This window comes from Coregonus clupeaformis, chromosome 1 (assembly GCF_020615455.1).
Source record: "Coregonus clupeaformis isolate EN_2021a chromosome 1, ASM2061545v1, whole genome shotgun sequence".
Classification (NCBI taxonomy): Eukaryota; Metazoa; Chordata; class Actinopteri; order Salmoniformes; family Salmonidae; genus Coregonus; species Coregonus clupeaformis.
Window position 1 is genome coordinate 33,802,295 of NC_059192.1, and position 18,480 is coordinate 33,820,774.

General features: G+C 42.7%; 1 protein-coding gene across 1 annotated transcript; it reads left to right on the forward strand.

Annotated features, from left to right (window-relative positions):
• The first annotated feature begins 841 nt into the window (after positions 1-841).
• Positions 842-18,207, forward strand: LOC121582356 (heparan sulfate glucosamine 3-O-sulfotransferase 2-like). The gene is made up of 2 exons (XM_041898093.1): positions 842-1,362; positions 17,364-18,207. The coding sequence occupies exons 1-2, from the start codon at positions 842-844 to the stop codon at positions 17,980-17,982; spliced, it is 1,140 nt and encodes a 379-aa protein (XP_041754027.1). The 3' UTR covers positions 17,983-18,207.
• Positions 18,208-18,480: the final 273 nt, after the last annotated feature.

The window sequence follows — 18,480 nt, forward strand, 5'->3', positions numbered from 1 at the left end:
TCAAAGATTAACCCTTCCAGACATCGATTTACATGGCTGGCATAAGCATTGGTTCAGCAGGTCTGATGACCAAATACAATACATATTCTAATACATTACAGTGGACTAGCAGCAATAAATCAATGAAAGCCTATTGCACAATTCAAATATTATGATAAACCAGGGTGTCATGAAGAAGATGAAGGATGCACTTGCGTCAGTTTAAGATTTGGGTAGGCTAGAGGAACCTACAGATTTTTTCTCCAAAAAAGAAACGATGATAACTGACGTCAGACGCACCTTTAATAATGTATATTTTGCTCTTGTGTGCTTGTGTTGGCACTGGCAGTCTTGTCAAGGAGACGGAGCAGAGTGAACTGCGCCGCACGCTCACAGCTTTCGAGCTATTGCGCTAATTAGGAGTAAGAAATACAAGGATTTTACATTAGGATGTGTTCAAGATTTCAACATCATAACGGAAAGGAAGAGTTTTTTAACTGAGAGAATAAGTAAAACATACTATAGTAGGCTACTATTTCCTGACGCAAGCACACACCTGAGTGATTTTGGTGGCTCGATCCAGGATGAAGTTAAATGTGTCGCAATAGTGAAATAATTCGGATATCTGAAACAAGCTTGAATGGAATACCCTGACTGCTATTTGTAATGTGGGCTTTTAGCCACCACTTAAACTGTTCCCACGGCAGTTTCTGTGGAATGGAGATTTTAGTCAGCGCTGCGTAATGGGTTTAAATGCCCGTGGATATGGGCTACGTTTCGTCTTCTCTCTTTTAGCGACAACGCAGATGCTAAGTGAATAATCAATCCCCCAAAAACATGCACCATATAAATCCATTGAGATATGGCATGCATTCTCCTCTATAGCCGAGTTGCGCCGTCTTCATATAGGCATACAAGGACATGCATTTGCTTATTCTCCCTATCTCTATCACTATCATATTTATGCTACTGTCTCTTATTTTCTTCTGATGCCATCATGCAAAAACCAAGTGATCCAACGCAGAACTGCCTGCGCCTCAGGAGTGATGGGGGCAATAAACTTAAGCAAAAATCTCCGTACTGCACTTTGCCATTGGACGCGAGAGGAACAAGGGAAATATCTCTCCATGAAGCGAACCAAAGCAAAGCCTCTGTTCATCTCAACACAGTTCGCAATAACACATCAGACCGTACTACCACTAACAAGATGGGCAGTGGAAAGTTCGGGAATAAGAAGTTGCCAAATGCCATCATTGTCGGTGTTAAAAAGGGCGGCACAAGAGCGGTCTTGGAGTTTATAAGAATCCATCCGGACGTACGGGCGGTCGGTACAGAAACGCATTTTTTCGACAGGAACTATGACCGTGGACTAGACTGGTACAGGTAAGACATTAACTAATTTTACACCTGCACCGGTGTCGACCTAGGGGGCACATCGACGGAAGCCAACCGTCAGGCCAACAGCTGTGTTGCGTTCGAATTCATCATGCATTGGATTTTAGCTAAATGAGCTCTTGCTGTTAGTCCTGACTTTTGTAAAGACGCATTTTGTAAAAAGGTCAATTTTGTGAAAATTATCCTCTTGTGGAAGGCTCAATACCACAACTTGTATTAATCTTGCTGTAATTTCTTGCCATTCCCCAGAAACCCAATTAACCTAATAATTCCCCGCACATGTCTCCCTCTCTCCTCTAACTTAGTTTTTTGCAATCATAATTAATTGTAGCCTACTAGTCTCTCTGTTGAACGAGACAATGCAATCATCAGTGGAGAGGAGCGTTGAATCATTGAATCACGTGACTAGTGTGTAGCCCGGAGAATATAGCCTCCTCCTACCTGTTCATCTGTTCAAAGGCATTGTCAGAGAATCAATTACAAACAACAGTTTCATGTCATGTTGACAGTGGTCAGTGGAGGATGACAATAATTGCAAGACATTTTGTGCCACATCAACTCAGATGTTTTTGTCATCCATCAAAAGACTAACTTGAGCATTTACTTTCTAAATAAATATGTTTTCTTTTTCAGAACTTGTCTTCAGAAGATTGATACATGATGTGTCAATTTGTCAACAGTAGGCTAAAAGCTGATGATTCCTTGCAACTGTATTTTTAGCCATTGTTTGAAACTGTTTTGTTTTCTTCTCAATTAATATGATACCCCTTCATTAAATTAAATCAAACAGAACTATGAGTGAGTTTTAGAACATGAAGTGACCAAAAATAATCGGTGTACCTGACAGAAAACAACCGAAAGTTTGGTGGCCTACTTGTTTGACCCAGTTATGACCCAGAGAGTCACTTTCCTCTGTCCAATCTACATTACATCTCACAGGTGATTTATTACTGCTGAACCTGGGACTGAGCTAGATACAGTATATGAGAAAGATAGCGAGATCTTTCCCAGACAAGTCTCTTGTGGCAACAGCCTTTTGTGACATTGGTAAAGCGTCCTTATTGTTTTTGCGTCTCACTGGAAACAGGACCATAGCCAGACTGGACCTCCCTTGATGTCTATGGCAATAACGTACTAATATACTTTCCATACTAAGTTAGTATACAATTACTAAATATACTGTAGGTATAGGATAAATAATTGTATGTTAGACTAGTGTACCTTTTACTGAATCATGTAAATCATAGACAATGTGCTCAACACATTTCACTGCACCTATCCAGTGGATGTGACAATAAAACATATAGCACATATGGATTCATGTAGGAACCAAAAAAGTGTTAAACAAATCAAAATATATTTTATATTTGAGATTCTTCAAAGTAGCCACACTTTGCCTTGATGACAGCTTTGCACACTATTGGCATTATCTCAACCAGATTCATGAGGTAGTCACCTGAAATGCATTTCAATTAACAGGTGTGCCTTGTTAAAAGTTAATTTGCAGAATTAGTCAAACCTGCACCTTAGAGGCTGCTGCCCTATGTACATAGACATGGAATCACTGGTCACTTTAATAATGGAACACTAGTCACTTTAATAATGTTTACATACTGCTTTACTCATTTCATATGTACAGTGCATTCGGAAAGTATTCAGACCCCTTTCCTTTTTCCACATGTTGTTACGTTACTGCCTTATTCTAAAATGGATTACAGTGAGGGAAAAAAGTATTTAGTCAGCCACCAATTGTGCAAGTTCTCCGACTTAAAAAGATGAGAGAGGCCTGTAATTTTCATCATAGGTACACGTCAACTATGACAGACAAAATGAGGGAAAAAAATCCTGAAAATCACATTGTAGGATTTTTAATGAATTTATTTGCAAATTATGTTGGAAAATAAGTATTTGGTCAATAACAAAAGTTTCTCAATACTTTGTTATATACCCTTTGTTGGCAATGACACAGGTCAAACGTTTTCTGTAAGTCTTCACAAGGTTTTCACACACTGTTGCTGGTATTTTGGCCCATTCCTCCATGCAGATCTCCTCTAGAGCAGTGATGTTTTGGGGCTGTCGCTGGGCAACACAGACTTTCAACTCACTCCAAACATTTTCTATGGGGTTGAGATCTGGAGACTGGCTAGGCCACTCCAGGACCTTGAAATGCTTCTACGAAGCCACTCCTTCGTTGCCCGGGCGGTGTGTTTGGGATCATTGTCATGCTGAAAGACCCAGCCACGTTTCATCTTCAATGCCCTTGCTGATGGAAGGAGGTTTTCACTCAAAATCTCACGATACATGGCCCTCATTAATTCTTTCCTTTACACGGATCAGTCGTCCCTGGTCCCTTTGCAGAAAAACAGCCCCAAAGCATGATGTTTCCACCCCCATGCTTCACAGTAGGTATGGTGTTCTTTGGATGCAACTCAGCATTCTTTGTCCTCCAAACACGACGAGTTGAGTTTTTACCAAAAGTTATATTTTGGTTTCATCTGACCATATGACATTCTCCCAATCCTCTTCTGGATCATCCAAATGCACTCTAGCAAACTTCAGACGGGCCTGGACATGTACTGGCTTAAGCAGGGGGACACGTCTGGCACTGCAGGATTTGAGTCCCTGGCGGCGTAGTGTGTTACTGATGGTAGGCTTTGTTACTTTGGTCCCAGCTCTCTGCAGGTCATTCACTAGGTCCCCCCGTGTGGTTCTGGGATTTTTGCTCACCGTTCTTGTGATCATTTTGACCCCACGGGGTGAGATCTTGCGTGGAGCCCCCAGATCGAGGGAGATTATCAGTGGTCTTGTATGTCTTCCATTTCCTAATAATTGCTCCCACAGTTGATTTCTTCAAACCAAGCTGCTTACCTATTGCAGATTCAGTCTTCCCAGCCTGGTGCAGGTCTACAATTTTGTTTCAGGTGTCCTTTGACAGCTCTTTGGTCTTGGCCATAGTGGAGTTTGGAGTGTGACTGTTTGAGGTTGTGGACAGGTGTCTTTTATACTGATTACAAGTTCAAACAGGTGCCATTAATTCAGGTAATGAGTGGAGGACAGAGGAGCCTCTTAAAGAAGAAGTTACAGGTCTGTGAGAGCCAGAAATCTTGCTTGTTTGTAGGTGACCAAATACTTATTTTCCACCATAATTTGCAAATAAATTCATTAAAAATCCTACAATGTGATTTTCTGGAGAAAAGAAATCTAAATTTGTCTGTCATAGTTGACGTGTACCTATGATGAAAATTACAGGCCTCTCTCATCTTTTTAAGTGGGAGAACATGTACAATTGGTGGCTGACTAAATACTTTTTTCCCCCACTAGATTGATGAGCCATAAATGTTTTGCCTCATCAATCTACACACAATACCCCATAATGACAAAGCGAAAACATATTTTTTGAAATGTATTAAAAATTAAAAAACAGAAATAACTTATTTACATAAGTATTTAGACCCTTTGCTATGAGACACGAAATTGAGCTCAGGTGTATCCTGTTTCTATTGATCATCCTTGAGATGTTTATACAATTTGATTGGAGTCCACCTGTGATAAATTCAATTGATTGGACATGATTTGGAAAGGCACACACTTGTCTATATAAGGACCCACAGTTGACAGTGCATGTCGAGTATGTCTACCTCTGCTAAACTTCCCAGTAAAGCAAGAAAATAATCAAGCATCCCAGAAAAGTGTTAAAAATAGCCCACGTTAACATATGTAGCTTAAGAAACAAGGTTCATGAAATCAATAATTTGCTAGTAACAGATGACATTCATATTCTGACAATCTCTGAAACTCACTTAGATAATACCTTTGATGATACAGTGGTAGCAATACGAGGTTATAACATTTACAGAAAATACAGAAATGCCAACGGGGGCGGTGTTGCGGTCTATATTCAGAACCACATTCCTTTAAAGCTTAGAGAGGATCTCATGTTAAATACTGTTGAAGTAATATGGCTACAGGTTCACCTGCCTCACCTAAAGCCCATTCTGGTGGGAAGCTGCTATAGACCACCAAGTGCTAACAGTCAGTATCTGGATAACATGTGTGAAATGCTTGATAATATATATGATATCAATAGAGAGGTATACTTTCTGGGTGATTTTAAATATTGACTGGCTTTCATCAGGCTGCTCAAGAGAAAGCTTCAAACTGTAACTAGTGCCTGCAACCTGGTTCAGGTTATCGATCAACCTACCAGGGTAGTTACAAACAGTACAGGAATGAAATCATCAACATGTATTGATCATATCTTTACTAATGCTGCAGAAATTACTTTGAAAGCAGTATCCAAATCCATCGGATGTAGTGATCACAAAATAGTACCGTATCTAGGAAAACCAAAGTTCCAAAGGCTGGGCCTAATATTGTGCATAAGAGGTCATACAATACGTTTTGTAGTGATTCCTATGTTGTTGATGTGAAGAATATTTGTTGGTCTGTGGTGTGTAATGACGAACAACCAGACGCTGCACTTAACACATTTATGAAATTGCTTATCCCAGTTACTAATAAGCATGCAACCATTAAGAAAATGACTGTAAAAACTGTTAAATCCCTGTGGATTGATGAGGAATTGAACATTTGTATGGCTGAGAAGGTTGAGGCAAAAGAGATGTCAAATAGGTCTGGCTGTACAACTGATTAGCAAACGTAATGCAAATTGTGAAAACATGTGACTACACTGAATAAAAAGAAGAAGAAACTACACTATGAAACAAAGATAAATGACATAAAGAATGATAGTAAAAAGCTTTGGAGCACCTTAAATTACATTTTGGGCAAAAGGCAAACTCCGCTCCATAATTCATTGAATCAGATGGCTCATTCATCACAAAACCCACTGATATTGCAAACTAATTTTTTCATTGGCAAGATTAGCAAACTTAGGCATGAAATGCCAGCAACAAATGCTGACACTACAAATCCAAGTATATCTGACCAAATTATGAAAGACAAACATTGTAATTTTGAATTCCATAAAGTAAGTGTGGAAGAGGTGAAAAAATTATTATTGTCGATCAACAATGACAAGCCACCGGGGTCTGACACCTTGGATGGAAAATTACTGAGGATAATAGCGGACGATATTGCTATTCCTATTTGCCATATGTTCAATTTAAGCCTACTAGAAAGTGTGCGCCCTGAGGCCTGGAGGGACGCAAAAGTTATTCCCCTACCTAAGAATAGTAAAGCCCCCTTAACTGGCTCAAATAGCTGACCAATCAGCCTTTTACCAACCCTTAGTAAACTTTTGGAAAAAATGGTGTTTGACCAGATAAAATGATATTTTACAGTAAACAAACTGACAACAGACTTTCAGCACGCTTATAGGGAAGGACATTCAACAAGCACAGCACTGACACAAATGACTGATGATTGGCTGAGAGAAATTGATGATACAAATATTGTGGGTTTGTGTTTTGTTAGACTTCAGTGAGGCTTTTGACAATATTGATCATAGTCTGTTGCTGGAAAAACATATGTGTTATGGCTTTACACCCCCTGCTATATTGTGGATAAAGAGTTACCTGTCTAACAGAAAACAGAGGGTGTTCTTTAATGGAAGCCTCTCCAACAAAATCCAGGTAGAATCAGGAATTCCCCAGGGCAGCTGTCTAGGCCCCTTACTTTTTTCAATCTTTACTAACGACATGCCACTGGCTTTGAGTAAAGCTAGTGTGTCTATGTATGCGGATGACTCAACACTATACATGTCAGCTACCACAATGACTGAAATGACAGCAACACTTAACAAAGAGCTGCAGTTAGTTTCAGAATGGGTGGCAAGGAATAATTTAGTCCTAAATATTTCAAAAAAGCATTGTATTTGGGACAAATCATTTACTAAACCCTAAACCTCAACTAAATCTTGTAATGAATAATGTGGAAATTGTACAAGTTGAGGAGACTAAATTGCTTGGAGTAACCCTGGATTGTAAACTGTCATGGTCAAAACATATTGATACAACAGTAGCTAGGATGGGGAGAAGTCTGTCTATAATAAAGCGCTGCTCTGCATTCTTAATAGCACTATCAACAAGGCAGGTTCTAGTTTTGTCACACCTGGACTACTGTTCAGTCGTGTGGTCAGGTGCCACAAAGAGGTACTTAGGAAAATTGCAATTGGCTCAGAACAGGGCAGCACGGTTGGCCCTTTGATGTACACAGAGAGCTAACATTAACATGTCAATCTCTCCTGGCTCAAAGTGGAGGAGAGATTGACTTCATCACTACTTGTATTTGTGAGAGGTATTGGCATGTTGAATGAACCAAGCTGTCTGTTTGAACTACTGTCACCCATGCATACCCCACAAGACATGCCACCAGAGGTCTCTTCACAGTCTCCAAGTCAAGAACAGACGATGGGAGGCAGCAGCTAATGAGGATGCATAATAAATACAAATGTCAGAGCAAAAACCAAGCCTTGAGGTCAAAGGAATTGTCCGTAGAGCTCCGAGAGCATTGTGTCGAGGCACAGATCTGAGGAAGGGTACCAAAACATTTCGGCAGCATTGAAGGTCCCCAAGAACACAGTGAATTCCACAGGAAGCCACTCCTCAGTAAAAGGCACATGACAGCCCACTTGGAGTTTGCCAAAAGGCACCTAAAGGACTCACAGACCATGAGAAACAAGATTCTCTAGTCTGATGAAACCAAGATTGAACTCTTTGACCTGAAAGCCAAGCGTCACGTCTGGAGGAAACCTGGCACTATCCCTACGGTGAAGCATGGTGGTGGCAGCATCATGCAGTGGGGATGTTTTTCAGCAGCAGAGACTGGGAGACTAGTCAGGGGGGAAAGATTAATGGAGCAAGGTACAAAGAGATCCTTGATGAAAACCTGCTCCAGAGTGCTCAGGACCTCAGACTGGGGCGAAGGTTCACCTTCCAACAGGACAACGACCCTAAGCACACAGCCAAGACAACGAAGGTGTGGCTTCGGGACAAGTCTCTGAATGTCCTTGAGTGGCCCAGCCAGAGCCCGGACTTGAACCCGATTTAACATCTCTGGAGAGACCTGAAAATAGCTGTGCAGCGACACTCCCCATCCAACCTGACAGAGCTTGAGAGGATCTGCAGAAAATAATGGGAGAAACTCCCCAAGTCAAATCAAATCAAATCAAATGTTATTGGCCACATGCGCCGAACACAACAGGTGCAGACATTACAGTGAAATGCTTACTTACAGCCCTTAACCAACAGTGCATTTATTTTTAATAAAAATGTAAAATAAAACAACAACAAAAAAGTGTTGAGAAGAAACGATCAGAAGTAAAATAAAATAACAGTAGGGAGGCTATATATACAGGGGGGTACCGGGGCAGAGTCAATGTGCGGGGGCACCGGCTAGTTGAGGTAGTTGAAGTAATATGTACATGTGGGTAGAGTTAAAGTGACTATGTATAAATAATTAACAGAGTAGCAGCAGCGTAAAAAGATGGGGTGGGGGGTGGGGGTGGGGGGCAGTGCAAATAGTCCGGGTGGCCATAATTAGCTGTTCAAGAGTCTTATGGCATGGGGGTAGAAGCTGTTGAGAAGTCTTTTGGACCTAGACGTGGCACTCCGGTACCGCTTGCCGTGCGGTAGCAGAGAGAACAGTCTATGACTAGGGTAGCTGGAGTCTTTTACAATTTTGAGGGCCTTCCTCTGACACCGCCTGGTATAGAGGTCCTGGATGGCAGGAAGCTTGGCCCCAGTGATGTACTGGGCCGTACGCACTACCCTCTGTAGTGCCTTGCGGTCGGAGGCCGAGCAGTTGCCATACCAGGCGGTGATGCAACCAGTCAGGATGCTCTCGATGGTGCAGCTGTAGAATTTTTTGAGGATATGAGGACCCATGCCAAATCTTTTCAGTCTCCTGAGGGGGAATAGGCTTTGTCGTGCCCTCTTCACGACTGTCTTGGTGTGTTTGGACCATGATAGTTTGTTGGTGATGTGGACACCAAGGAACTTGAAGCTCTCAACCTGTTCCACTACAGCCCCGTCGATGAGAATGGGGGCGTGCTCAGTCCTCTTTTTTTTCCTGTAGTCCACAATCATCTCCTTTGTCTTGGTCACGTTGAGGGAGAGGTTGTTATCCTGGCACCACACGGCCAGGTCTCTGACCTCCTCCCTATAGGCTGTCTCATCGTTGTCGGTGATCTGGCCTACCACTGTTGTGTTGACGGCAAACTTAATGATGGTATTGGAGTCGTGCCTGGCCATGCAGTCATGGGTGAACAGGGACTACAGGAGGGGACTGAGCACGCACCCCTGAGGGGCCCCTGTTTTGAGGATCAGTGTGGTATATGTGTTGTTACCTACCCTTACCACCTGGGGGCGGCCCGTCAGGAAGTCCAGGATCCAGTTGCAGAGGGAGATGTTTAGTCCCAGGATCCTTAGCTTAGTGATGAGCTTTGAGGGCACTATGGTGTTGAATGCTAAGCTGTAGTCAATGAATAGCATTCTCACGTAGGTGTTCCTCTTGTCCAGGTGGGAAAGGGCAGTGTGGAGTGCAATAGAGATTGCATCATCTGTGGATCTGTTGGGGTGGTATGCAAATTGGAGTGGGTCTAGGGTTTCTGGGATAATGGTGTTGATGTGAGCCATGACCAGCCTTTCAAAGCACTTCATGGCTACAGACGTCAGTGCTACGGGTCGGTAGTCATTTAGGCAGGTTATCTTAGTGTCCTTGGGCACGGGGACTATGGTGGTCTGCTTGAAACATGTTGGTATTACAGACTCAGTCAGGGACATGTTGAAAATGTCAGTGAAGACACTTGCCAGTTGGTCAGCACATGCTCGGAGTACACGTCCTGGTAATCCGTCTGGCCCTGCGGCCTTGTGAATGTTGACCTGCTTAAAAGTCTTACTCACATCGGCTACGGAGAGCGTGAATACATAGTCATCCGGAACAGCTGGTGCTCTCATGCATGCTTCAGTGTTGCTTGCCTCGAAGCGAGCATAGAAGTGGTTTAGCTCGTCTGGAAGTCTTGTGTCACTGGGCAGCTCGCGGCTATGCTTCCTTTTGTAGTCTGTAATAGTTTTCAAGCCCTGCCACATCCGACGAGCGTCAGAGCCGGTGTAGTATGATTCAATCTTAGTCCCGTATTGACTCTTTGCCTGTTTGATGGTTTGTCGGAGGGCATAGTGGGATTTCTTATAAGCGTTCGGGTTAGAGTCCCGCTCCTTGAAAGCGGCAGCTCTACCCTTTAGCTCAGTGCGGATGTTTCCTGTAATCCATGGCTTCTGGTTGGGGTATGTACGTACGGTCACTGTGGGGATGACATTATCGATGCACTTATTGATAAAGCCAGTGACTGATGTGGTCTACTCCTGTCCTGTCCCCTTAGCAGAAAAACACCCCCAAAGCATAATGTTTCCACCTCCATGTTTGACGGTGGGGATGGTGTTCTTGGGGTCATAGGCAGCATTCCTCCTCCTCCAAACACGGCGAGTTGAGTTGATGCCAAAGACCTCCATTTTGGTCTCATCTGACCACAACACTTTCACCCAGTTCTCCTCTGAATCATTCAGATGTTCATTGGCAAACTTCAGACGGGCATGTATATGTGCTTTCTTGAGCAGGGGGACCTTGCGGGCGCTGCAGGATTTCTGTCCTTCACGGCGTAGTGTGTTACCAATCGTTTTCTTGGTGACTATGGTCCCAGCTGCCTTGAGATCATTGACAAGATCCTCCCGTGTAGTTCTGGGCTGATTCCTCACCGTTCTCATGATCATTGCAACTCCACGAGGTGAGATCTTGCATGGAGCCCCAGGCCGAGGGAGATTGACAGTTATTTTGTGATTCTTCCATTTGCGAATAATCGCACCAACTGTTGTCACCTTCTCACCATGCATGCTTGGCGATGGTCTTGTAGCCCATTCCAGCCTTGTGTAGGTCTACAATCTTGTCCCTGACATCCTTTGAGAGCTCTTTGGTCTTGGCCATGGTGGAGAGTTTGGAATCTGATTGATTGATTGCTTCTGTGGACAGGTGTCTTTTATACAGGTAACAAACTGAGATTAGGAGCACTCCCTTTAAGAGTGTGCTCCTAATCTCAGCTCGTTACCTGTATAAAAGACACCTGGGAGCCAGAAATCTTTCTGATTGAGAGGGGGTCAAATACTTATTTCCCTCATTAAAATGCAAATCAATTTATAACATTTCTGACATGCGTTTTTCTGGATTTTGTTGTTGTTATTCTGTCTCTCACTGTTCAAATAAACCTACCATAAAAATTATAGACTGATCATTTCTTTGTCAGTGGGCAAACGTACAAAATCAGCAGGGGATCAAATACTTTTTTCCCTCACTGTATATACAGCTGTGGAAAAAATTAAGAGACCACTGCAAAATGTTCTTAAATCAGCATCTCTACATGTATGACAGCCATTCCATTCCAGTGTCTGTTGAATTCCAACACAGGCACACCTCATTCTACTGAATTAGGTACTGATTAGGTGATCACATGAACCAAATCTTATTTAACGAGGAAAAGTATAAAAACCACTGCTGTGGTCATCACTATCCTCTTGCAATAGGACCAGCTGGATGGCAAAAACAGTGCTAATAGTACCTCAAAAGTTATATTAATCAAAAAATAACTATTGACCATGCCAAAAGAGTTGGAAAGGAAAGTTTTGAGTGAGGAAAAGAAGGGTTCAATTCTGGCTTTACTGGCAAAGGGATACAGTGAATGTCAGGTTGCTTCCATCCTTAAAATGTCAGAGACGGCGGTTCATAAGAACAAGGTCAAGCAGCAGACATTGGAGACAACAAAGCTACAGACCGGCAGAGGGCAAAAACGACTCTCTACTGACCGGGATGACCGCCAACTCATTCGAATGTCACTCAACAACCGTAGGATGACATCAAGTGACCTACAAAAAGAATGGCAAACGGCAGCTGGGGTGAAGTGCACGGCGAGGACGGTTCGAAACAGGCTCCTAGGGGCAGGGCTGAAGTCGTGCAAAGCTAGAAAAAAGCCCTTCATCAATGAGAAGCAAAGAAGAGCCAGGCTGAGGTTTGCAAAAGACCATAAGGATTGGACCGTAGAGGACTGGAGTAAGGTCATCTTCTCTGACGAGTCCAATTTTCAGCTTTGCCCAACACCTGGTCATCTAATGGTTAGACGGAGACCTGGAGAGGCCTACAAGCCACAGTGTCTCGCACCCACCATTTTGTGGAGGATCGGTGATGATCTGGGGGTGCTTCAGCAAGGCTGGAAATGGGCAGATTTGTCTTTGTGAAGGACGCATGAATCAAGCCACGTACAAGGTTGTCCTGGAAGAAAACTTGCTTCCTTTTGCTCTGACATTGTTCCCCAACTCTGAGGATTGGTTTTTCCAGCAGGACAATACGCCATGCCACACAGCCAGGTCAATCAAGATGTGGATGGAGGACCACCAGATCAAGACCCTGTCATGGCCAGCCCAATCTCCAGACCTGAACCCCATTGAAAACTTCTGGAATGTGATCAAGAGGAAGATGGATGGTCACAAGCCATCAAACAAAGCCGAGCTGCTTGAACTTTTGCGCCAGGAGTGGCATAAAGTCACCCAACATCAATGTGAAAGACTGGTGGAGAGCATGCCAAGACGCATGAAAGCTGTGATTGAAAAATCAGGGTTATTCCACCAAATATTTATTTTGAACTCTTCCTAAGTTAAAACATTACTATTGTGTTGTTTAAAAATTAACATGAACTTATTTTCTTTGCATTATTCGAGGTCTGACAACACTGCATCTTTTTTGTTATTTTGACCAGTTGTCATTTTCTGCAAATACAGTGGGGGAAAAAAGTATTTAGTCAGCCACCAATTGTGCAAGTTCTCCCACTTAAAAAGATGAGAGAGGCCTGTAATTTTCATCATAGGTACACGTCAACTATGACAGACAAAAAAAATCCTGAAAAAAATCCTGAAAATCACATTGTAGGATTTTTTATGAATTTATTTGCAAATTATGGTGGAAAATAAGTATTTGGTCAATAACAAAAGTTTCTCAATACTTTGTTATATACCCTTTGTTGGCAATGGCACAGGTCAAACGTTTTCTGTAAGTCTTCACAAGGTTTTCACACACTGTTGCTGGTATTTTGGCCCATTCCTCCATGTCATTATGTTCTCCAGCAGCTCATTTCTGTGGCCTGTTGAGCACACACTGGTGAACTTTTTCCAACAGGCAGTGTGAAAGGCAGCTCCATGTACAGTACACATGGGTCCTAATTAGGCTTGGGGACTGGAGAGGAGCGATCCCAGAACACACATCAGCTACACTCTGATTAGACTTTCACAGTAAAAAGCCCCTCTGGAGACTGCCTGGAGGTCAAGAATCTCTCTCTCTCTCTCTCTCTCTCTCTCTCTCTCTCTCTCTCTCTCTCTCTCTCTCTCTCTCTCTCTCTCTCTCTCTCTCTCTCTCTCTCTCTCTCTCTCTCTCTCTCTCTCTCTCTCTCTCTCTCTCTCTCTCTCTCTCTCTCTCTCTCTCTCTCTCTCTCTCTCGCTTTATGGGAGAGTATACAGTGGGGGAAAATGTATTTAGTCAGCCACCAATTGTGCAAGTTCTCCCACTTAAAAAGATGAGAGAGGCCTGTAATTTTCATCATAGGTACACGTCAACTATGACAGACAAAATGAGAAAATAAATTCCAGAAAATCACATTGTAGGATTTTTAATGAATTGATTTGCAAATTATGGTGGAAAATAAGTATTTGGTCAATAACAAAAGTTTCTCAATACTTTGTTATATACCCTTTGTTGGCAATGACACAGGTCAAACGTTTTCTGTAAGTCTTCACAAGGTTTTCACACACTGTTGCTGGTATTTTGGCCCATTCCTCCATGCAGATCTCCTCTAGAGCAGTGATGTTTTGGGGCTGTCGCTGGGCAACACAGACTTTCAACTCCCTCCAAAGATTTTTTTATGGGGTTGAGATCTGGAGACTGGCTAGGCCACTCCAGGACCTTGAAATGCTTCTTACGAAGCCACTCCTTCGTTGCCCGGGCGGGGTGTTTGGGATCATTGTCATGCTGAAAGACCCAGCCACTTTTCATCTTCAATGCCCTTGCTGATGGACGGAGGTTTTCACTCAAAATCTCACGATACATGGCCCCATTCATTCTTTCCTTTACACGGATCAGTCGTCCTGGTCCCTTTGCAGAAAACAGCCCCAAAGCATGATGTTTCCACCCCCATGCTTCACAGTAGGTATGGTGTTCTTTGGATGCAACTCAGCATTCTTTGTCCTCCAAACACGACGAGTTGAGTTTTTACCAAAAAGTTCTATTTTGGTTTCATCTGACCATATGACATTCTCCCAATCCTCTTCTGGATCATCCAAATGCACTCTAGCAAACTTCAGACGGGCCTGGACATGTACTGGCTTAAGCAGGGGGCACTGCAGGATTTGAGTCCCTGGCGGCGTAGTGTGTTACTGATGGTAGGCTTTGTTACTTTGGTCCCAGCTCTCTGCAGGTCATTCACTAGGTCCCCCCGTGTGGTTCTGGGATTTTTGCTCACCGTTCTTGTGATCATTTTGACCCACAGGGGTGAGATCTTGCGTGGAGCCCCAGATCGAGGGAGATTATCAGTGGTCTTGTATGTCTTCCATTTCCTAATAATTGCTCCCACAGTTGATTTCTTCAAACCAAGCTGCTTACCTATTGCAGATTCAGTCTTCCCAGCCTGGTGCAGGTCTACAATTTTGTTTCTGGTGTCCTTTGACAGCTCTTTCGTCTTGGCCATAGTGGAGTTTGGAGTGTGACTGTTTGAGGTTGTGGACAGGTGTCTTTTATACTGATAACAAGTTCAAACAGGTGCCATTAATACAGGTAACGAGTGGAGGACAGAGGATCCTCTTAAAGAAGAAATTTACAGGTCTGTGAGAGCCAGAAATCTTGCTTGTTTGTAGGTGACCAAATACTTATTTTCCACCATAATTTGCAAATAAATTCATAAAAAATCCTACAATGTGATTTTCTGGATTTTTTTTCTAAATTTCTCTGTCATAGTTGACGTGTATCTATGATGAAAATTACAGGCCTCTCTCATCTTTTTAAGTGGGAGAACTTGCACAATTGGTGGCTGACTAAATACTTTTTTTCCCCACTGTAAATGCTCTAAATGACAATATCTTTATTTGGAATTTGGGAGAAATGTTGTCAGTAGTTTATAAAATAAAACAAAAATGTTACTTTTACCCAAACACATACCTATAAATAGTAAAACCAGAGAAACTGTTAATTTTGTAGTGGTCTCTTAATTTTTTCCGCAGCTGTATATACACTACCATGCAAAAGTTTGGGGTCACTTAGAAATGTCCTTGTTTTCAAAAGAAAAGCAATTATTTTGTCCATTAAAATAAAATAAAATAGATCAGAAATATAGTGTAGACATTGTTAATGTTGTAAATGGCTATTGTAGCTGGAAATGGCTGATTTTTAATGGAAAATCTACATAGGCGTACAGAGGCCCATTATCAGCAACCATCAGTCGTGTGTTCCAATGGCACGTTATGTTTGCTAATCCAAGTTTATCATTCTAAAAGGCTAATTGATAATTAGAAAACCCTTTTGCAATTATGTTTGCACAGCTGAAAACTGTTGTGCTGATTAAAGAAGCAATAAAACTGGCCTTCTTGAGACAAGTTGAGTATCTGGAGCATCAGCAATTGTGGGTTCGATTACAGGATCAAAATTGCCAGAAACAAATAACTTTCTTCTGAAACTCGTCAGTCTATTCTTGTTCTGAGAAATGAAGGTTATTCCATGCGAGAAATTGCCAAGAAACTGAAGATCTCGACCAACGCTGTGTACTACTCCCTTCACAGAACAGCGCAAACTGGCTCTAACCAGAATAGAAAGAGGAGTGGGAGGTCCCGGTGCACAACTGAGCAAAAGGACAAATACATTAGAGTATCTAGTTTGAGAAACAGATGCCTCACAGGTCCTCAACTGGCAGCTTCATTTAATAGTACCCGCAAACACCAGTCTCAACGTCAACAGTGACGAGGTGACTCCGGGATGCTGACCTTCTAGGCAGAGTTGCAAAGAAAAAGCCATATCTCAGACTGGCCAATAAAAATAAAATATTAAGATGGGCATAAGAACACAGACACTGGACAGAGGAAGATTGGAAAAAAGTGTTATGGACAGACAAATTGAAGTTTGAGGTGTTCGGACCACAAAGAAGAACATTTGTGAGACGCAGACCAAATTAAAAGATGCTGGAGGAGTGCTTGATGCCATCTGTCAAGCATGGTGGACGCAATGTGATTGTCTGGGGGTGCTTTGGTGGTGGTAAAGTGGGAGATTTGTACAGGGTAAAAGGGATATTGAAGAAGGAAGGCTATCACTCCATTTTGCAATGCTATGCCATACCCTGTGGACAGCGCTTGATTGGAGCCAATTTCCTCCTACAACAGGACAATGACCCAAAGCACAGCTCCAAACTATGCAATCACTATTTAGGGAAGAAGCAGTCAGCTGGTATTCTGTCTATAAAGGAGTGGCCAGCACAGTCACCGGATCTCAACCCTATTGAGCTGTTGTGGGAGCAGCTTGACCGTATGGTATGTAAGAAGTGCCCATCAAGCCAATCCAACTTGTGGTAGGTGCTTCAGGAAGCATGTTGTGAAATCTCTTCAGATTACCTCAACAAATTGACAACTAGAATGCCAAAGGTCTGCAAGGCTGTAATTGCTGCAAATGGAGGATTCTTTGACGAAAGCAAAGTTTGAAGGACACAATTATTATTTATATTAAAAATCATTATTTCTAACCTTGTCAATGACTACATTTCCTATGCATTTTGCTATATTTCCTATTCAAACTAATTTCATGTATGTTTTCATGGAAAACAAAGACATTTCTAAGTGACCCCAAACTTTTGAACGGTAGTATATATATATATATATATATATATATATATATATATATATATGTGCTGACCTATTCCTCATAATCATGTATTAATTGTCTGTCTCTTCCTCCTCATTCAGATGCCTGATGCCACGGACTATGGAGAGCCAGATCACCATGGAGAAGACGCCCAGTTACTTTGTGACGAGGGAGGCGCCTCGCCGGATCTCCGCCATGTCCCGGGACACCAAGCTGATCGTGGTGGTGCGCGACCCTGTCACCCGGGCCATCTCTGACTACACGCAGACCCTGTCCAAGACACCTAACCTTCCCAGCTTCCAGGAGCTGGCCTTCCTGAACCAGAGCTTAGGATTGGTTGACACATCTTGGAATGCCATCCGCATCGGCATGTATGCTCTGCACCTGGAAAACTGGCTCCGCTACTTCCCCCTGTCCCAGATCCACTTCGTCAACGGGGAGCGGCTCATCACGGATCCAGCTGGAGAACTGGCGCGGGTGCAGGACTTCCTGGGTCTGAAACGTATCGTCACGGACAAACATTTCTACTTCAACAGGACCAAAGGTTTCCCCTGCCTGAAGAAACCGGAGAGCAGCAGCTCACCCCGCTGCCTGGGAAAGTCTAAAGGTAGAACCCACATTCAGATAGATCGGGACACTATCGAGCAGCTACGAGACTTCTACAGGCCATACAATGTCAAGTTTTACGAAATGGTGGGTCATGATTTTCGATGGGAATAGAGATTTGTGGGGATGTCCACAGTTTACAAGTGGAACAAGGAGAGACAAGATGTCATCCATGAATGTACACACAGTTTAAACGTTTTTTTTGTGTGGTTATATGGACCTCCTGTTTGGCTGTTGGTATGAGTGTGGGGCTAGCTAAAGTCATGGGTTCAAGTCCCACAGGGATCACATACACATATTTAAACAGTGCATTCAGAAAGTATTCTGAGCGCTTGACTTTTCCATATTTTGTTATGTTAGCCTTATTCTAAAATGTATTAAATACATGTTTTTCCTCATCAATCTACACACAATACCCCATAATGTTTATTTTTTTTCGTAAATGCTTAGGTGCATCCTGTTTCCATTGATCATCCTTGAGATGTTTCTACAACTTGATTGGAGTCCACCTGTGGTAAATTCAATTGATTGGACATGATTTGGAAAGGCACACACCTGTCTATATAAGGTCCCACCGTTGACAGTGCATGTCAGAGCAAAAACCAAGCCATG